Source organism: Leptonotus elevatus, chromosome 9 (genome assembly GCF_054856555.1).
Source record: "Leptonotus elevatus isolate MCC_2025b chromosome 9, RoL_Lele_1.0, whole genome shotgun sequence".
NCBI classification, from domain to species: Eukaryota; Metazoa; Chordata; class Actinopteri; order Syngnathiformes; family Syngnathidae; genus Leptonotus; species Leptonotus elevatus.
Window position 1 is genome coordinate 12,783,117 of NC_141247.1, and position 21,624 is coordinate 12,804,740.

Here is a 21,624-nt window from a genome sequence, read left to right on the forward strand (position 1 = left end):
CGACATTCAGTCGACATGTCAGCATCAAAGACACACTCAAACAAGGCAAATAAAGGACAGCATAAAAATAAAATAATTAAGAAATAAAAATAATAATAATAACAAATATTATTTTTTAAAAGCAACAACGATTAAAAAAAAGAAAAAATGGGACTGAGGGAAACGAGACCTACCGAGTGGCACACAACATTCAAAGTTAGGTCCTCATAGACCCTAATCGAGCACACCATTCTCTAAACCCCGCCCCTCTATGATGACAACCCGGGGTTGTTCCCTTCTTGCATGTCGGAAAATTAAGGATTAAAAAGAAGGCAGATGCAGTATTTTTCCAAATACTTGCATGACATCGATTTGGGCCCGGAAAAACAAGCGAATATTCTTTATAAATTGTTTTGCGGTATAAATAGAGTCCAGTGAGAAAGTGTTAGCCGAAGAAACGACACGTACACCAGCTGGTAGAACGCATAGCTATCGTTTATTACATAACATGCTTTTCTGGGTTGACAAGCAGCCAGGGAGTGTGTGACAACGCAAAACGAAAAAACAATTACACGCATTTTGAGAGCACGCACGCACAACACAATCACACACAAATCATGAGATTTGTGACACCAAACAAGTCGTAAAGTAATACTTAGACCAGAGTAGTCATTTTAACGCTTGTAATCTGTTTTATAAATCCGACAAAGGGCAAACATAATCTCCAACACAATTCTGGAACGCTTGGAAAATATTGCATACGATTGAACCCGTTTAAAATCCCCACTAGGGGGTGGTGTGGTGTAATGTGCCAGAACATATGGAAAAATCATCATATCACTGTATTTATGATTCATACGGAAATAAAACAAATAAAATCAAACAATATAAGAAGGTTGAAGGACAGAAACAGACATGAACACAATTACATTCACGCAATCCAAACAGGGCGAGTAAACATGTTTTACTTTGCGAAATCCTCTTTGAAGCAAACACAAAACAAACAAATATTTTATATTTAGACTGGCTATTTTTGTTCTTGAACCATATAATGTTACTGAATGATACCTTTTATGAGAAGAAGCTGTAGAGATAGGAGAACACCACGATTCCAATGATGGAACAGCACAAAGTTATCATCATCTTTTTCTGCAAATATGGGACATAAAACAATTATTCAGGTCAAAATGCATGGGGCACCGAGTGGGGATAAGGAAAACCAAGGGAAAGACAAGAGAGTGTGTGTATTTGAGTCTGTGTGTGTATATATAAAAACAGAATTACCACAGTAAGGAAAAAAAAAAAACTTACCTCTTCATTTAAATTTCCAGAGCCATTTGCCAACAAATGAACCAGATGGCACCGGATTACAAGGAAGCGTCAACCCAACCAGATATACACAGGAAACAACTTTAATTTATATTAAAATAATGGACTTGTGAACTCAAAATGGTGTATAATCAAATAGTTTTGTTTCTTTGTTACAGGTGGTGGCAAGGTGTAAATAAAGGCACAGTTCAGGTTGCAGTCCACATCAAAATATGTCTCATCTTTCAATGGCAGTGGCCAAAAGTCAAACAACATTTCTGTAAGGACCTTTGCGTTAGGTATAATGGTAGGAATATTTCATGTGGGATTTTATTTATTTCTAAATTAAAATCATGAGCTGTTTTGATTAAAACGGCACGTTGGTAAAATAATTACAGCTTTGAATGGTGTCCATTGTGTTGGTGCAACTTTATTAGCAACACATCCATCAACAAGTATAAATTCACAAACATTTTGGGTACCACGTTACTTGTGGTACCAGCTGAGGCCTTTGTAGCCCTTGGCATTAAAATCTTACATTAAAAATCCATTTTTATTATTTTTCCATGTAATGCTTGTTTGCTCATCACCTGCAATCAAAAGCGAGGACTCCATATGTGCACTTTTCAGTTAAACAGTCATATTCAGGGCTCGAGGCTGGCGACAAAGAGATAACCTGACTATTCATAATAATGTAATATTTACAACTGAGCTCAATTATAGCAACAGCGTGAAAGTGCCAAAACTCCCAAGAACCTTACAATTCCCAGTACATTGTGAAATGTGTCAAAGGCTCATAGAAGGCAAGTAGTAAAAAATAAGGAGGGAGGTCGTGTGCTTCGAGCGGAGAGTCATTTTCCACCACTTGAATGATGAAATTAAGAAGAAAAAAAGACGACAACGGAGTAACGCTGCATTGTGGCCCATCATCAGTGTTTGTGCCTCATGTTAGGTTCAGTCTTGCGTCTTCATTTGAGTCAGAACAAACTGTCCTTAGCTTCAGAGAATTAAGCTCATAATCACGCTATGCTGTACCACGAGCCTCCTTGATTCTCCTTCAGATGTTCCACCAGATAACGAATGCAAAGTAAACGAGGTACGGCGAGCTAAAAGTCTTTTCTTTGGTTTGCGCGTGGGTGATGGATGGAGTGTAGATGATCATGATGACTGAGCTCCTGCTATAGAACCTGTGAGAGGATGATGGCGAGGAGGATGACAAAAATCACCGCACAGATGACACCGATAATGATCATCTTCTACAAAGAGGGAGAACAAATATTAGCGCAAGGTCAAAGTGTCCACTTGTCAAGGAGGCGAGGAACAGTCGCCACTAGCACCGCTTTGTTTGTTCGCTCGACTAAGTGAGAGAAAACACCCGTCCACCCACAACCGTCACACCACAAACGTATACAGTAAGTCATCTACACACAAAGCCTTAGTTGGAGAGCAAACGCATGCAAACCCTTTTCAAAAGTAAGGCTGAACACCTCCTCCACCCTTTGTGAGAGGTTATTTACTCCCGAGTTACTCACCCTTAGCAATCGTCTTAATCAAACATGCCGTCAGCTGCGCGTCAGGCCCACTGACAACCCGATTACGAGCGCTAGCACGGCCAGCAAGACCAGAACAATCAGTGCTACTTGCTTCACTCTCTGTTGGGAAGTACAGACGGGACCCTTCAAGAGAACTTTCCACCATCCAGCATGTTCTTTGTGTACGTCACTGCTTCTTTTTTTGTTGTTGCAATTGTACAGTACAGTAGACATACCGTATTTCCTCAGATTCTCATAGGTGGCGTGTCATAATCAGACACGTGAACAAATGAATACTGTCCATGAATCCTTTTGGAGATATTACAGGGAAGGCTAGATTTAGAGCTCTAGATTTAGCCAAAGCTGATCAACTTTGCAACATTGTCCCAAAAGAATTAGCGATTAGATGAGAAAGGAGTTTGGATTAAATCGACTTCCGACTTTTTTAGTTGAGATCCATCGTTTCACCTTTTTTTTTTTTTTGCTTTAACTTACGAGCACTGACTTGACATGCGATCGAGTCACCTCACTTCAAAGCAAGCAGCAGTTTGTCATATACGGTACTATCAGTGAAATGTCTCCCAAAAAAAAAAGAGGTTTCAAGCTGTTAAATTGCCACTCACAGCTGAAGTTTGTGCTGAGCTCAACATCCACCAATGAGAATTATACCTTGTATATAGAAAAACAACCGCTAATGCAAAGTGCATCTATATTATGGCACTTTGCATTAGCAAAAAAAAAAAAAAGATTGAAAACAAAACAGTGCAGCAACACTTGGCAATATAACACTACTCAGCCATACATTCTTTATCCTCTGTGTGGAATGACTAATATTAGTGCTGCACTGATGAAATTAGAAGGGCAGCCGTCTCAATTAACAGTATATTTGTCTTATTTTATTTTTTGGGCACGCAACAGGCCAAGGTGGGCCCACCAGATGGATGCAGCACAATGGCCGTTCAATTGATGAAGTGTGACAAAAACAGTTGTCATTACTGTATGTTCTTCCAAAGTACAATATTATGAAGTGAAGTATTTATTTTTAATTTTTATTACATTTAAAAGAGTGCCAGCCAGCACTCAAACAAATTCAAGGTAACAATATATTTGTGAAACACTGTTGTACATTTAGATTTTATTGAGAGGTTATCTTCATTTTACGCTTACTAATTCGCCCATAGAGCATGTTTAATGAAAAAAAAAAAAGTTATTTAGCCAAACATTTCAGAGTAATACATTTTAGAGCTGTAATTGCAATGCCGTAATAGTGTGAAACCGCAATAAATTTGCTCACAACGGACAAGTTGACAACAATCAAACATTTAACATCTTAAGATATTTCCCTGTCTTGCATAGATTACATTTACATTTAAATTCATCTCCAATGCTGTTTTACTTGTCTGTTGTTTCTATAATATTATTGTGAGTGCATATGTGTGAATATTGCTGCTTGCGACAATATCAATCTACCTATCATAACATGATATTCTACTGTAAATATAATAAACATCTAATTCATAACCTTATCAATTCTGCAGTTGAGTAAATAGACACCCCTGGCAACAATTTGAGGAAATACGGTATTAAATATTACACACATAAATGCGACGCATCAACGCTAGTGTGTACTCGTAAATTGAAGTCAATAGAAGGAAGTTCCACAAGATGAACTTTTGAGTTTGTCGCTATTCCTTCTAACAGCACTACTCTGTCCATAGCAACTCACATCACATCTTCTTATTAAGCTTCATTTCATTTGTCGTCAAAATGCAAGCAATCATTTTTCGCAACAATGCTGACTTACCTTGGCGGGTCAATACAAACTCTTTAAACAGACAAATAGACAAATCAAAGAGAGAGCCCAAAGTATAGAAAAGAGTAGGTTGTGTGTGTGTTTATGTGATGTAGATGAGTGTGGTTTGGTTTTTCTGTGCTTGGGGTGGTGGGATGACAGAGGAGCAGTCAGGATCACAGTGATGGTCCGGGGAAGGGTACTGACCTCCCAAAAGCATGCTTCAAGAGGAAGTGACTACTCGTGGTTTGGTACCCACATATTTGCATATTGTCCGTTTTTGTGTGTGTGTGCTTTGTTTTTTAACAATCGTTATCAGCCAACTACAGAAAATCAGTGCTGAAAGCTTCAGGTCTCACTGTGTCACATGACAAAATAAAAATAAAAATCCATGCTTTTGGGAAACAGAACCGCTGATTTCCACTGTGGAAACTCACACGTCGGGCCTCTTGCTGAAACTTTGCGGCTTTCTTAGTGTCTGCAACTGCTCGCTCCACGAAGCCCACCGATTGGTCCATGTTGCTCTCAATCCTGTCAATCATTCCCCCCTTTTTGTGGTGCATGGTGCCCAGAGCAATTATGAATTAATTAATACATAAATATAAAAGGGAGAATGTTGAGGTGAATGGAATGTAACTGTTGAATGTGGCTAACTGGGCAAGGCCTCAAAAAGCGGGAAGTCAGAATAAATGAGAACGAAAAAACATGCGGTCAAACTGATTATCATTTGGCTGGATAACATTACCTTTCGTGCTTTGGTCTGGTACCTTAGAGCCTTTTTGGTCTGCTCTTTAGCAACCAAGATGTGGTCCACTGACTTGGAAACATTCTGCTCTATGTTGTCTACTATGTCACCCTGGAAAAATACAAGTGAGTCACATTAGATAAAGCTCAATTAACACGCAAAACAAATACAGTGGTGCCTTAAATTCAGTTAAATTCATTTAGTGACCATGCTACTAAAAACACTCATCTCTCAAATTATCTTTCCCTATTGAAATGAATGGAAATCCCATTAATCGGTCCCAGCCCTCACAAAAACAATAAAAATGTTTGTAACGCGATTTTTAATTGGGGGGAGGACAGAAATCTGTAATGTACTTTATAAAAACTTTTTCCTTTTTTTTTGCCATTTCAATTCAATGGGCATTGTGCTACTCATTTGGTATGCAGAACTTTATCACCTGGAGGCAGTATAATGCAAATATATGGGTATACATGGAGCTGTTTAAGTATCCTCAGTAAAGTGCAGTAATACGAGTCAATCCCTGATGTGGATAAAAAATATACACCTGTGAATATTAACGTTGTTTTATCTGCCTATATGTGTTGTAGCTCGTCTATGATGTTTTGCAATTTTTGTTAGCATTAAGCTAAATGCTTGTTTTCAACACACAACTTGTTCTCAGTTTATGTTAGATGGACAGTAAACTTCAGCTGGGAGTGGCACTTGCAAGTCTTGGGGCTTAGTGGGCTAACCTGAGACCTTGGGTATTGAATGCACTTTGTGTCATGTGTAAATGGCTGTTGGTATGGAAATAAAACTCACTTGAAACCTATATATATATATCTTAAAACATATTTTTTTAGGTAAGTGGAGTTCACGGCCACCATACAGGACTCATAACTCACGCTTGGAGGACAAAAAATAAAAAAAATCACAAGTCAGAGGTCACTTGCATGATCAAAAGGCACCACTGTACTGTGTACTTGATATTAAATGCAAATATGCAATACAGAATTTGTTTATAGTTTTTCAGGGTAAATTGCGCTTGTATCCACATTGAAGTCAGAGAGAAAGAAAAGAGTTTGTAAAAAAAAAAAAAGTACAAATAGAAACATATACAATACACCAAGTATCCCTTACCTCATTAGAGACTTCCCCTCAGAAAGCATGATGCAAGCAAATATAAGAAATTATACCAGATGTGTGTTATTTATATACAAAAAATAAACAAATCATGGCTTCAAAGGCTATTTATGAGAGCTACTCTTGTACTTTGTGTCTTACAAAATGCTTTCATGTTGACCCATAAATGACAAGTGATGATGAGATGGAGGTGGTACAAGATAGTAAAGGGAAAGTTGAAAATGTCATGGCACTGGAAAAAACAGAAGGAAGACAGAGAGTCAGACACCGACACAGGCGGCACGTGAAAAGCGCAAACGAGCTGAATGCTGTCAGGATACACACAAACCAGAAGGAGTCAATGAATGGAAAGTGTAAATTACAAATGGGACAAATGATGAACAGGTGGATGAGTTACCTGATTCTCCACCAGCATTGCGATGTCGACGAACATGTCATGCAGCTCCTTGATGCTACTTTCCAGACGAACAATGTCTTTGTGCCGGGCTTCAATCTCACTCAAGGCTTGCTTGGAAATGCCAGAGTCCACAATCTGCAGTTGGTACAAAAATAATACACACAAGCCATCACAAACCCCCCAAAAATACAAAAAATTAAATAGTGTAATATTCTCTCTGTACAATTAATTACTACATAATTCTCAGAAATATTTTTCAAACATGTATAATTTATTTCCAACCAAATATCTACGGAAGAGGATTAGGGCCAGTGAAGAGAAGAAAAAAAATTGGCAGGATTCTGAGATTAAAGTCTAAATTTGGACTTTAATCTCAGAATTCTGACTTTAAAGTCAGAATTCTCACTTTATTAGTGCTATTATTAGTCTCACTTTAAAGTGAGAATTCTGAGAATAAAGTCAAATTTCTCAAAATTTGACAATTCTCACTTCTGAGATTAAAGTCATAATTCTCACTTTAAAGTGAGAATTCTGAGAATAAAGTGAAAATCCTGCCAAACTTTTTTTCTCTCTCTCTTCACTGGCTTTAATCCTAATGACTTCACAGGATCCTTAACATTTTGGTTACCATATTTACAAGAAAAACTTTACATTGTGAGTAGAGTGCACAGTCTTGTGCGTTAATGATCCATAACATTCAAATACTTGTGCAAATGTATTGCCATGATTAGCCACTGGCTAGCATCAGTCAGCCAAGTAATGTGAATGTGACTTTCAAAATAAGTGTGTCAACTGGAAGTGAAGTGTTGGCTTGACAGTGTTTTGATCAATCAAAAGTTATGACTGCAAATACAGTTCTATGAGTCCTGAATCGTCTGCGCATGCGCAGGGAACATGCAGTGCTTTAAGCACCGCCTTTGGTGGTCAGCAGGGACGAAATAGAACTGCTGTGTCAAGTGCACCTATGTGTGCATTTGCCTATTGGTCCTTTTTTCTCTTTCTCTTTTAGAAAACCACACCCATACAACTGTACAAACATATACACAAAAAGAGAATTGTATTAAAAAGTCACACATTTGTCCAAATGCATTTGTTTGTTATCCCTTCTCCGTCTCAGCCTCAAGAAGTGTTTTCGTCTTAAAACTATTTTTTTTATTCTTTCAACCTTTTTATTATATTTACTCACTTTTTTTTTTTAACCATCTTTGTTTTTATACGTCTGATTTTTACTTTATGTACAGCACTTTGTATGCTGCTATAGTTGTTTTTAAAGTGTTCTCTAAATAAAGTTGAGTTTGGCAACACACAGATGTGAAGACAGCGAGAAAGGAGAATCATTTTACTACAAGATCATCAATTTACCAAATGCTGAGTGGCCAGTACTATATTTATAGGAAACCACTAGCAACAGTGTCTGGTAAGCAATATATTTTTTTTTATGTTATGTCAAGGCCAGGATGTATCCTGTCGGGCATTATTATTCTTTTCTGATTTATGAATTTAATAAAACATCCTTCTGACAGCTCTTATTAGTTTGCATAGGCGCACCAACGTTTTCAATGCATAATTGCAGTTAAGCAGCCTCGAGTGGAATGTCCAATTTCCAAAAATAAACTTATTTCAACGCAGCAATCGGATGTGAACCTTGTAAAAAAAAAAAAAAAAAAAAAAAAAATTAACAAATAAATAAATGTCTTCACATGTTGACATCAATATGTGCATCAGTGAATGTGCACTGTTGAGCATTCATTTATTTGTGACTTCTTCACTTCCCGCTGGATTCAAGGCTCACCAATGGGAAATGACTTTTGAGCTCACCGGACCACATCCCAAGCTAAACATTAACCAGTTGTGTTTTAATGAGTGGGTGGACGTGTGTTAATGAGCAAGGCAAAGTGCAACATAACAGTAGCACACTCACCCCGGCAGTAAACACGGCAGCGTTGCCGCTCTCCAACATCTCCTCAAGTTCTTCATCTGTCGTCGCCTTCCCGGCTGGAATAAACATAGATTGAATTGTTTGAGACAAACTAAACCATACGACCGCCACACTTCTGCCTGATTCTTTATAGACAGGCAGGCAGGCGTCACTCACTGATCTCGAGCTGTCGCTGAATACGTCCTTTACTCCTCTCCCTGAAGTCCACCTGAGCTTCATTATACTTTGTCATGACCTCCACAAACTTCCTCGACAACACTGCATGCTGGGAAACAGTAACATAAAATGATTGTGGGGGGGAAATAATATTGATACCGTAATCCAAAGGCAATCTTTTTCTCTCTTTTTTTTACCTGTGATTTACGTATCCGCATGTCAGCTGACACTCTCTCCTGTTCTTCTGACTCCAGATTCCTTTCAATGGCTGCAGAGAAATTCAGATTACTCACACAAATTGGACTTCACAGCATTCAAATATGATATCAATTAGTTAGTAGAACTATATAATGATGTAAATCCAGTTATGACTATATAAAGGCGCACAACACCTTAAACTGAGCCATCACTCTAATGCCCTTGAATTTGTGTGAATATTAAAGTCCAGGCTCACTCTTGAGTTTGTTTCTAGCGTTGTTCGCCATTTTCTTGATGTCATTGGTGATTGCCTCCAAGTCATCCTGTGTTTCTGAAAGGAACAGACATGTTTCTCACATAAATATTCATTGAACTCGAATTAATTTTTCCTTTAAAACTGTCCTTTGTCATTGAATTATTAAACTAACAATGTGTTTAATTTAACTAGCAGTTTGTAGTGGAGTAGAACAACACTGCATACTGTATTGAGTATATGTTTTATTCAGTTAAATGAGCTAGGCGTAGCTACACAATTTACACATATATAAGATGTTAATGTACAATCACACTAGTTGCTAAATGAGATCTCAACTCTTACTATATAGTTGTGGCTAATAAAGACACTAAAGCTGCAACTAACGACTATTTTGATAATCAATCAGATGTAAAAAAAAATAAAATAAAATAAAGCTTTATTTTCTTTCCCTTCATTCAAAAACAGGACGTTATTTTAAATTGGCAGTGAAGAAAATGCACTAAAGTAAATTAACTAAGATTCAGTCACAGATTTGGTCCACAACATCCATCAGGCAATTGTCAAAAATTATGATTAACAAAAAACGGAAATATAATCCATATGCTTTCATGGAGGACTACAAAAATCAGAGAATATTTACTGTTGAGAGACTGAAATTCTAAAAGTTTGGACAATTTTAAGTTTAAGGCAAAAATAATTAGCATCAACTTGATAATCGGTTAGGGTCAATAATCATTGCACCTGTAAAAGAAACCACTAAGTGAATTTGTTTATAGCGACAAGAACATCTAAAAAAAAATTCACATCCATGCATAAGTAAGAAATATAGAAAAACAAAATGGCATTAACATGAAATTGTGGCGTTGAGATGTCTTACTTTGATCTGACGTGGGAGCTGAGAGAATGATGGAGAAAAGCTTTTTGACCTCAGCGACATTCTCGTCAATTTTGTCAATGCTGCTCCTGATATCCTCAATCTGAGACATGCAAGGGAAGCTAGCTGTTATGATAATGCCTGAAAGCACTAAGTTGCAGTGAAAATCACATTTCAAAAGCTCACCTGGGAGAAGAACTCGTCCATAAAGGCCGCATTGTCCATCGCAATCTCCACTTCATCGTCATCTTGATTGCATGTCTGAATCCGCAAAAGCAGAACAAGTGTCAGCGTTTAAAAGCAAGTGTATGGAGATGATGTCGCCAATAAAATGCCCCAAACTCTATTCCCGTCGCCATATAAGAGAGGATGAGACATTCGTCAGGCGCTAACAGTGTTTGCTAATGCTAATCTAACAGCAGCTCTGACGGTTTCTGTGTAGCACAGCCATCGCATCCATAAAAATAAAATCTGCCAAGTCAGCAATAGCTCAGATTTACCTTGTACACAACAATTTTGGTGGGCAAAAACCCCATGTGAGGACAGTATTTTATAAATAGACAGACTTGAGATGTCACGGTCAAGAAATATTCTGAACGGATAGATTACAGATACATTTTTGGAAAGAGGCAGCTCATACCACCAAAAAAACTATTGGTTGTGAAATTTCACATTTGACCGCCCATCCCAGCATTTCAGAGTATTTGAATACAAACAATTAAAAACGTCATTATACATAGGGCCAAAGCAACATCGTATAAACCCATTTCTTTAGTTGAATTTATTGTCATGTGTGTAAATTCTGTAATGCAATTTTGCGCCTCATAAATGTTCTTACTTTCTTTCTAAAAGTCACAGTCAGCCACTTTACCTGTAGCGATAAGCAGATAGCAATCCAACCACCTAAGTAAAACACCCAGTGCTGTTAGAGACATCCTGTTGAGCAAACTAACCTGAGGCCAAAGTAGCTGCAAACAACTCCTATGTACACAAACAGGCCTGTAAATTACTTGACTGTTTTTCATAATATTTTATCATGCATGCGACGCCCATTCATATCCATGTGGTAAACACGGAAATGGCTAATCATGGTTCTGGGCATCACAAATATGGTTTAAAAAAATATCGTTTTGCAGAAGAAGTTTTTGTGCGCACCAATTTTTGTAGTCGACTTAGCCAAGTCGCTAGTTGTAAGTGTGACTGTGATCTTCACATTTGAAGGAGCAGAGAAACAAAGTCACAAAGGGACCATTTCAGATGAAAGGACAAAAAAACATGAGCTCAAGTCAGTGTGTGGCAACTGGGCGTGAGTTGCGGCCGACGGCAGCTCTTGAATGAATTTGCATTCTGTTACCTCTCATGGGAATAGAGTGATTGATGAGCAGCAGTTACATGAGTGTCAAAAGTGGCCATATAGTGCCACCACATGTACGAGAGATGCTGCTTCGCCCAAAGGCTGCTTAACTCCAACGGAGGACCTCCATAGATGTACTTCATCCAGGTGCAGTTAGCATCACATTTTAATGGCTGGTTAGACAATTAAGAGGGAGCAGTCTGTCACCCTTGCCTTGGAAAGCGCAGCTCTAAAGATTCTTAGCGGACCTCCGACCACAGGAGTGGCTCCATTTTCAGCATCTTTGAAATCATGACTTTGCTGAGGCAATATGGAAGGACCTGCCTCCTCATTAAAAAGCCTTGCAGCAGACACACCAGTGACAGTCTGACCCTGATCACACCAAACATTTTGCACGCTTTAACAAAAAAGTCACAAGGTCAGTAAACACAGATGGCGCAGCAGGTTGAACACACAGCTGAGCTCTCTGCAATCTTGATGAATTACACGGCCAAAGTGGTGGGGGGCTCAACTCATTTTAACAACCAGTCAAACACTGCCGTAGCATAAGCATAAAGTGGACAACGGGAAAATCTCAACTGCAGAGACAGTTGATTCATGACATCATTTTTAGTTGCAGTCTCTAGGAAATGTCAACGAGGGGGATTGTCTCATTTTTCTGCAAATATTAGCCCCTCACTCCTCTGCCACGTCACCTTGATGGGTTTTCTGGTGGGAGGTGCTAACGTTTAAAAAGAGGAGCGAGGAATGAGGATTAAGGAAGTTGCAAATAGAGAAATGAGGTGAGTCCGCACACTTTACTTCTGTGAACATGTGCCACGTGATTTTGTGTTTTATGCACATGGGTGTCATTTTATAGATGCATTCTGTTAACATTAGAAGTTACTAGGGGTGTTAAAAAAAAATTATTCAGCAATATATCGCGATATTACAGCGCACAATTCTCGCATCGATTCAATATGTATTCAATATCAGCCAAATCGATTTTTAAAGATACATTTTTGATGGAAATATTCAACAAGACTTCTTAATTAGAGTTAGGGTTCACACTTTAAGCATGGAAGAATGTTATATTAATGGAACATTAAGCCTTCAAATGTGATTTGTTTGTTTGTTAAATACGGTGGACCACAGTTTATAAACCTGAAGTACATTTTCATACAAATCTCAGTGTACATGTACAAGTTTATTGATTAGTATTTTCTAAATTTGAGTTTAAAAAAAAAAATCACAATAATTGATTTACAGATTTGTATTGAGATTAATCGGTATCGAATCGAATCGTGACCTATGAATCGTGATACAGATCGAATCGCAAGCTACTAGGCGATTCACACCCCTCGAAGTTACATTTATTTTTGTAATGTCAACAAGTACATAAAAAGATGTAATTGAACAAAAAAATATAGACTATGACTTTAAATAGAGCTGACCCGTCTCCTGTTACTTTCTGTGGTTGCTTTGTAAAATGAAGCCCATCCTTATCAGATGTTTATATTTTTACACCTTTCACGATCAACACATGAACTCTAATTTGGATTGCAAATTGCTGCTTTCGATATTTGACTTTGTCCCCACTGTGGCAGCTGTGGAAACATTCAGGCATAGTAACATATTTTTCTTTTCTTGATGCCTCAGCGAGTCATTCCCAGAATACGAAACCCAAAGGAGGATATTCTGAGGCATGGACGAGCTTGATAAGAGCAAGCGCTAACTTCCTTCCACTACCATTCACTCAGCAAAATGAAGTCGGGAAGCAGATGACGTAGAGTGCACAACAAATGCAGGTCATATGTAGACAAGTACAACTGAGGAGAAGTCTTGCTTGTGTAAGGACTCAATTTAGGAAAGTATTATTGCATAACTGCTTTTAAAAAAAAAAACAGTACTCTATCCTTCCATTAATATTCCATCAGGAGCTCCATCTCTTCATTTTCTAAACTGCGTATCTTTATTACAGCCATAGGTAAGTCAGGTGACTTTAATCTAACAGCAGTCGTATTAGATTTGTGATCGCCATTCAGCGTGAAATGGACGCCATATCCATGTCTGCTTTTGCTCAAAATAGTTTCCAGAACCAGCGAATCCAAAAAACAACAGCTCAACGGAACATCGTTAACCGATCTATGACTACTAGTTTGTGTGGTCATTGCATGGATCTAGCAGCTTCCGTTCAGTAAACACAAATGCACCAACTGCTCCGCCGGCCAGGCGGACAAGGAAGCGGTGGACTTTTCTACCAGCACAGGCTGCCCCCGGGGATTCTGTGCTATTGATGCAACTCCTGAGCTTTGCTGTGCAGTCATCTATTGTCTTATACCATACTGGACTGGACCATTACAATAATTCTTCATCATCAGTCATCAGAATCATTGATGTGTACACACCGGTACTGTACTGTATTTGAGTTCTTAGCTGTAAATTGTTTACTATACAGATTTTTTTTTAAAGGGTACAGCAATGTTTGAAGATGTTTGTAAGCATCCGAAATGGTACTAATGTGTTTTAGAATCATGCTTTATTGTTTACAACTATTAAAATAGGCAATTATGATTACTTTTAATGACGAAGAATGGGGGTCCACTTTATATGGATGATGTTACAACTCCAAAGTGTTACATGTTTTTATCTGAACATTTTTCTCAGAATAGGTTGCAGTGATGACAAACCTGCTCTACCAATGACTGACCAGTAGTGTTTTATGTCACCGTTATCGTTTGAACCAGGTAGCTGTACATGGTTTTGACAATGGAAACGATTTATTCGCAAGTCGTGGAAAAAGGGGCAAAAGGCAAAACAGCTAAATGTCAGGTGACTTCAGAAAGCAGATCACATAAGCGATACAGAGCTAGAAGGTAAAAATGTTTAGATAGAGAACAATGTACTGGTAATACAACGATAAATTCAGTTCAAAAAATGGGAAAAGAGATGCCGTAATTAGAATGTGTGCTCCCATAAATTCAAACCTATTAACTTCCGAGCATGTGTCAGCTGCTATTTGTTCTTCATTTCCCTGAAAAACAGGCCAGCTGTGGGACACACAGAAGCCTGGGGTGATACCACAGTTGAACTGCTTCAAACACAACAAATATTTGGCCAGGACTTGGATGTAGCTATAGTAACACATCCCGAATTGGTACACGATTGAATAAAATGTGGCCTCGCCCACTGTTATATTGTCTCATATAATTCTTTCATTGATAGAAGTCATGTGAAAGCTGTTTTTTATGCTGTGATCTACATTCAAACAATACTTTGGTGTGAAAGCATAACATTTTGTAATCTCTCTGAGGAGGTGTTCTATGGTAGAAGTCTCTCCTTCCTTCCCAGGAAGGAACATTTTCGAAGAGTCCAAATGGCCGTAGCAAAGCATAAACTATTGAGGCCAACCAATTACACATAGATTATAGTATACTATTTTAATTTGATTACTCACTAATGGCAAGAGGTAATCAGATATCATGAACACAGAAGATTAACGGATACATACCATCACGTAACATACAAATTGATGACAAGGAATCTAATAAAGAACTGTATTTGAATGATTTCGTCTGCTTAACACAACACGGTAGTTCAGTTCATCAGTTGCTGCAGAAGTAAATGTTATGTGAAAATTCTTGTTCCATGTTGAACATTTGAAAACACCCCATTTACGATGATTTTAATAACGTCTGTCATGGGTTTATGAGTAGTTAAGTAATAAAGGAGATACGTAGAAGAAAAACGTTGCATTCTCACCGCTCTCAGTTGCTCCAATCGGTCCTTCATATTTCAGCGTGATCAATAAACGCCTCGAATCCAAATAGATGGGCACAAATGCTTGAAGAAAGATCGCCTCGGTCTCTTCACCTCAGCCAGCTGGCGAAGCTAGCTGTCCGACATGAACCCACCGCCAGTGGCCTTGAAGCAGTTGAAGGCGAAGTTAAACTCCTCAAAAGTCCTGTCAGGGTTGGAGCGGAGTACTTTTTTTCTGAAAACCGGAGTCCTCTCTTCGTTTTTCCATACAATATGGCTGCTGGGTTCGAAGTCAGTGTTTTCTCCTGCCTAAATCTCCTCGCTCAGGGGATTAAAACAACAGTTGTGTAGAGCCGTATAATCTGCCTCTCCGCTAGCCTCCGCCGGTAATCATTCTAAAACGCACTTTTCAGACTCGGGCATGCGCAGACAAATGCACTAGCACAAGGATGAAGTCACGCCCATTGCCACCTGCGCTGCGGGTGCATTCAGGTGTTGTGGGACGTACCATTAGTTCTACCGTGACACACAAATTCATTGAGGGGGAAAAAGGGGACTAATGGGATTTATTTTCTTTGTTTGACGAAATTATATCAAGGTTTAATTATTCTTTGGACATCCAGAGAATTAATGAAATTCTCATGTACATTTTTGACCTGCTCTAGATCATCAGAACTTGCTTCAAATTGTTACATAATTACATTTTTGGATTATCTTGACAAAGTTACAATAAAAGATGTAGCCAGTAGATGCGTGATGCAAAATAAACCCATAAAATAAGAAATAAAGTCTGAAGAACACATCTTAACATACTGTTTAGCGGACACGCATAATGCTTTTCTAAATGCAAATCTGGGTTGCTGATATCTTGCTACCAGAGTGGGCATACGATTATTACGTAACAAAATCCTGAAATACTGTACACAAAGATGGACTCAAAACATGACCGACCCCTTGTGGACAGAGGAATGAACACATTAAACGGTAGTTTCCTTTTTTCTTTTTTTTTATTGTACAGGAGGGCAGGGGAACAGGCTAGTGAACGTTTGTGCGCCAAGCTGACGTTAACACAAGAGTATCCTCCTTCTGCCTTTATTTACCAGAACCAGAACGTGTACTTAAATTATTTCAATATAAAACTCCCTGTGGCAATGCTAGGTTTCTACACAGTATTGAAAACCTATGGTGCCAATAATGGGCCCCAAAAAACAAAAATCTGAACTTGTATTGAGAACGCCTTTATTGAAACTTTCCTTCCTTAGTATTTCCAACACACCGTACATCAGCATCGCAAGCTGGCTAAGTGCAGTGGAGCAAGAAGAAGCATGTTGTCATGCTCATAACACTAAGGTGGATGGTGCCTATACAGTGAAATTAAACAGCAACTTTTTCCACCAGAAAGTTTTTTTTTTTTAATAACTGAGCTTCAAAACAAAATAAAAAATAAAAAATAAAACAATCTGAAGGGTTTTACAGGTATGGGGCAAAATTCCAACAACTTGATTTGCACACAGGGTGGGGAGAGGAAAGGAGACTCCGGAACATGTTAGAGGTCATGGTCATCTTCTTCATCTGGGAGTGCCGTTTCTGATGCAATCTGGACAAATAATGACACAAATCAATATCTTTTGAAGTCTAAAGTCAAAATCCTGAGTATATTCCACTTACTTGAAGCTCCGCCTCATACTTGGCAGCCATGGCTGGGTCCATTGCAATCTCTGGGGGGGCGAGAGCAGGCATTTCCACAAACTCCATGTTGGGATCCCCGGCTAATTTCTTTGCTAGCCACAGGAAAGGCTTCTCAAAGTTGTAGTTACTCTTGGCGGAAATGTCGTAGTACTGGAACGAGAGCAGTAAAAAAAATAAAAATAATGCACGCTTGGGACTCGCGTGGCTTACGGTATGATGTGAAGTTGTTTGTGAGTATAACCTGCAGGTTCTTCTTGCGGTGAAAGACGATGCTTTTGGCTTTGACTTTCCTATCTTTGATGTCGACCTTGTTACCGCAGAGCACGATGGGAATGTTTTCACACACACGCACCAAGTCACGATGCCAATTGGGCACGTTCTTGTAGGTGACTCGTGAAGTGACGTCAAACATGATGACGGCACACTGGGCTGTGGGGGGGGAACATCCATTTTAGCTTGAAAGCAAATATCTAGGTTTTTTTTTCATTTGAATGCCATGTGGAGTATGACGGTCACCTTGAATGTAGTAGCCATCTCTCAGGCCTCCAAACTTCTCCTGTCCAGCTGTGTCCCACACATTAAACTTGATGGCTCCTCTATTGGTGTGAAAAGTCAGCGGGTGCACCTCCACTCCCAAAGTAGCTAAACATACAATATAATAAATGCATCTCACCATCATGAACAGTTGACCACTGAATGGACATTTAGAACTTGGCAAGCATCGATATGAAATCTTTTCTCATGAGTTATTTGCATTTTCAATTGGAGAGAAAATAAATAATATGTCTCTTAAGTAATTTGTAAATTTCCCCTCAAATAAAAAACTGGCCAAATAAGTTTGATTTCAATTTTTGATTGGATGGGTTTGCCCAATCCTGGAATTTGGTAATGAGCATTTTAGGAAAGGTATGCTGGCTGTTTGTAACCACATTATAACATGGACAATTATGTACCGTTCAGAGCAGTGTTTCTCAATTTTTATTGAAACAAGGAAGGCACACCATTAAAAAGTTACACAAAGTGGATGCACTGGTTAAATATGTACCCCCTGACATATAGTAAAAGTACATTCAATTGTTCTGCCTGACACTGCATCAGTCTGCATAGACGAACAACGAAATTATTTGCAGTAAATATTTTCTGCATGTGGTACTTGCCAAAGGACACTTACGGTTGCCTGTTTACTTTCGTGTGTAGCAAATATGAATGACATGCACGCTTGGTAAGAATAAGTAAAATTTTGTTTGTTATGATTGGGGTGGGCGCGCACCAATACCAATGGTAGCGAATCTGCTTTTCTAAGTGAACTGTATCCAAGGACATCCTCTCATTTGTCCATAAAGGTGGAATTTATGAAAGTATATGTATGCTTATAAGCTTTATATTAATCATTAGAGTAAATTTTTAGTATTAATTAGTAGTTAACTAAATGTCTGCATAGCTGACAGCCCACCCCCTTTAAAATTAATCATGCCCATCCCAATTTGGGTGGTACGATGACTTTCTCCATTAAAGTATTTCATATGTATTTACTTACTCATTTAACTGTTGTTATCAACTGAGAAAATTTAAATGTTATTATACAGTGAATTAATTCCTGCTGAATTCAGCACAGGCATCATAGTGGCTATTATACTAGCTTTTTGCTAGATACCGGAAGGATAATAAGTTATCCTTGTTGGTGCTTTGCAGTGTCGGACCTACTGAGTAGCTCCAATCACTACGCTGATGATTGTATTATTCTTTCGGCCACTGTGTTATGATATGAGGAATTGTGTGTTTGTGTCTAGGATGACTGACGGACACCTAAACACAATCAATTCAATATATTTCATGTTTCGGTACTATGTTAAAAAAAACTTAATGCCATCTTTTTTGTATTCCAAATGGAAATGCAATGAATGAATGAATGGCTAAATGTATGTGGTGGTTTTCTGCTCAATAGCACTCACCGACATATTTCTTTTCAAACTCTCCTGTAAGATGTCTCTTCACAAAAGTTGTTTTGCCCGTGCCTCCATCGCCCACCAGCACAAGCTGTTAAAGAGACCAAAACAGTTCAAACTCTACAGATTCATGCAGCTTTACAACACATGTAAGAATAAAAAAATATACAACATAAAGCACGTACCTTAAATGTAGCCACTGGAGTTTCACACTGGGACATGTCTGCGAAAACTAAGAAAACAAGGCGGGATTATTAGCACGTTTGTACGCCATCCTCGGCTTTACGCTGAGATCCCCAGGAAAGAGCGACGTTAAACCAACGATGGACTTTAAGACAAATGAATCTCGTAAAATAAAAAATATTTTTCAAAATACGGTATTTTCGAAATGGCGTCAATTCAAGCTACATCGCCCAGTTCTGGTATGTTCCATGATAGCCTAGCTCAACTTTCGACATGCGCACTTTATCGAATTAGATATTACGCTATAAAAAACCGTGCATCGGGAAATAAGAACACAATCGAGAGGCATCTAGCTACACGCATGAAGCTTTACCATGAGCCATGTAAACGCTAAGTGCACTTTTGCTGAACAATCGAACTGGAACAAACTAAGAAGTCGCAGGCCGTGGCGGAGTTGGAAGAAAAACGGCTCACTCCGCAATATCTACCGAAGATGATTGGACCCTAACGTCGGCATTTTTTAGATACTTAGCGATAAGCTTAAGCGAACAAAGCAGCGGTACAATGGCAAAAGTCAGTTGTTAGCCCGTTAGCAGGCAGCATGGGCGCCATTCTTTCTTTACGCTATGCTAACATGCTAACCCGGCTAGCAGTTACACAAAAGGCCAACTAAAATTGTTCCATTTACCATCACGGAACGACGACAGAAAACGCCAAACAGATGTCAACAGGCACATTTATGCCTAGCGGGATGTTAAAACCTACTTAACCGATTTGTGGTGAACAATTAAAACGCGGAGAGGCCCGCGAGGGAATGAGAAGGCAGACTTACCAGTGGTGTTGCGAAGCAAGGAAAGAGTAAATGGCTGCGTACGCGGGAGATTCGGCGTGGACTATGAGTCAGTTTCCGCCCTTATCATGTGACCAACGCAGCGGCAAAATCTCCCTCAAAATGCAGTTTACGCCAGTTCTTGTGACGTCACCCCTTTTCATCCACTGGTCTATGACTTCATAATTAAGTGTACGCCGTTTCATGTGACGTTTTAACGCGTTCTCGTTTGTAATGTTTGGGGAGACAAAAAACATGGCAACGTTTGTGGGACCTTTCAGCTTATTCCAAAGCACACGCATATTTTTTTTATTTTTAAGTCCAGATACACATAGGACAGCACGAGCAAAATAAAATTCCATTGAAATTGTGCGTGAATACTGAAAATCTGAAATTAAATTAAATTGAAGATTCCGAATATCCGGGCATTTCTGATATTTTCGCAATGCAAATGCTTCATTTACACGGTGTAAACAAACGGCGTGATTTCTTTTCCGTGTATCTAGCATACAAACCAAGATGATTGCTATAGTAGTCAAATTTAATTTGATCACATTTTAAAACCAAAATAATCCTCACAAATCAAATAACAACAATCGAAATGTCAATGCTTTTCAATGAACAGAGAGCGTCATTTCACAGAGTAAGACCGCCATTTTGACTTGTGACATCCATCCATGCATTTTCTTAACCGCTTGTGCTCACAAGGGTCGCGGGGGGGTGCTGGAGCCTATCCCAGCTGGCTTCGGGCAGTAGGCGGGGTACACCCTGAACTGGTTGCCAGCCAATCGCAGGGCACACAGAGACGAACAACCATCCACACTGACAATCACACCTATGGACAATTTGGAGTGTTCAATTAACCTGCCATGCATATCTTTGGAGTGTGGGAGGAAACCGGAGCACCCGGAGAAAACCCCCACAAGCACGGGGAGAACATGCAAACTCCACAGAGGAAGGCCGAAACCCAGACTTGATCTCACGTCCTCTGCACTGGGAGGCAGACGCACTAACCAGTAAGGCACCGTGCCGCCCTGACTTGTGACATAAAATCAGAATTGTCAATTATTGAAATGCAGAATGTGAGACTTCAGAAGAGGAATGGTTTAGTTTCGTCTTTATTTCAGACAATATGGGGGGGCTGTTCAGTATCAGTTATCACAATGTATAACAACAAAACAAGAAATAATAGCTTTCCAGATCAACGTCCAACATACAGACATGTTCCCTAATAAACTGTGCTTGTTATAAAATCTGACCGAACTTCACACAGATCATTGACTAAGTCATTTTCTGGCCCTGCAATTAAATCTAAACATCAAATAACAAAGAGCAGCAGACAAGGTAAGTATGCCGACACGACACTAACATTTGACTTGCTTGCTCTGGAGTTTCTCAAAGCCCTTAGCAGCATCTTGACAAATGGGTCATGCTGGGATTCTGCTCTGCCCCGAAGATGAACTGGTTTACCCCCTGCGAGATTATCCACTTTTGTTTTGGTGAATTCTGGGCGCCTGTGTGGTGACCCACAAGGGAGAGACATTCACTAGGAACTTGTATCTTGAAGGGAGGAAGTTGGCAATG

General features: G+C 39.1%; 2 protein-coding genes across 10 annotated transcripts; both read right to left on the minus strand.

Moving 5' to 3' along the window:
- Positions 1-453: 453 nt before the first annotated feature.
- stx3b (syntaxin 3b) lies at positions 454-15,812 on the minus strand. Of its 8 annotated transcripts, none has more exons than XM_086085913.1 (11): positions 15,397-15,810; positions 10,488-10,562; positions 10,305-10,404; positions 9,428-9,502; positions 9,171-9,241; positions 8,974-9,082; positions 8,800-8,873; positions 6,879-7,013; positions 5,049-5,159; positions 1,048-1,128; positions 454-960 (listed from the first exon to the last, which is right to left on the minus strand). In XM_086085913.1, the coding sequence occupies exons 1-10, from the start codon at positions 15,424-15,426 to the stop codon at positions 1,051-1,053; spliced, it is 858 nt and encodes a 285-aa protein (XP_085942039.1). In that variant the 5' UTR covers positions 15,427-15,810; the 3' UTR covers positions 454-960; positions 1,048-1,050. The 8 variants fall into 8 exon arrangements, 6 of the variants coding, with proteins under 6 accessions (XP_085942039.1, XP_085942043.1, XP_085942041.1 ...); XM_086085917.1 differs by lacking the exons at positions 454-960; positions 1,048-1,128 and adding exons at positions 1,693-2,939; positions 5,357-5,467 and having other exon boundaries at positions 15,397-15,812; XR_015096058.1 differs by lacking the exons at positions 454-960; positions 1,048-1,128; positions 5,049-5,159 and adding exons at positions 5,217-5,275; positions 5,379-5,467; positions 6,479-6,713 and having other exon boundaries at positions 15,397-15,808.
- Positions 15,813-16,381: 569 nt separating this feature from the next.
- Positions 16,382-20,164, minus strand: ran (RAN, member RAS oncogene family). 2 transcript variants are annotated; one of them, XM_086085442.1, is made up of 7 exons: positions 20,044-20,164; positions 19,214-19,260; positions 19,035-19,119; positions 17,599-17,724; positions 17,324-17,511; positions 17,062-17,232; positions 16,382-16,990 (listed from the first exon to the last, which is right to left on the minus strand). In XM_086085442.1, the coding sequence occupies exons 2-7, from the start codon at positions 19,247-19,249 to the stop codon at positions 16,940-16,942; spliced, it is 657 nt and encodes a 218-aa protein (XP_085941568.1). In that variant the 5' UTR covers positions 19,250-19,260; positions 20,044-20,164; the 3' UTR covers positions 16,382-16,939. The 2 variants fall into 2 exon arrangements, with proteins under 2 accessions (XP_085941568.1, XP_085941567.1); XM_086085441.1 differs by lacking the exon at positions 20,044-20,164 and adding an exon at positions 19,900-19,924.
- Between the last annotated feature and the right edge of the window lie 1,460 nt (positions 20,165-21,624).

Coding starts and splice junctions, on each gene's coding strand:
- stx3b (XM_086085917.1), bottom strand. CDS start 15,426: ATGAAGGACCGATTGGAGCAACTGAGAGCG. Junction 9,083..9,170: donor TGCGGATACGTAAATCACAG/GTAAAAAAAAGA, acceptor ACTGTTTCCCAG/CATGCAGTGTTGTCGAGGAA. Junction 5,160..5,356: donor ACCAGACCAAAGCACGAAAG/GTAATGTTATCC, acceptor CACCACAAAAAG/GGGGGAATGATTGACAGGAT.
- ran (XM_086085442.1), bottom strand. CDS start 19,249: ATGTCCCAGTGTGAAACTCCAGTGGCTACATTTAAG. Junction 17,512..17,598: donor AGATGGCTACTACATTCAAG/GTGACCGTCATA, acceptor CCCCCCCCACAG/CCCAGTGTGCCGTCATCATG. Junction 17,233..17,323: donor ACCGCAAGAAGAACCTGCAG/GTTATACTCACA, acceptor CTCTCGTTCCAG/TACTACGACATTTCCGCCAA.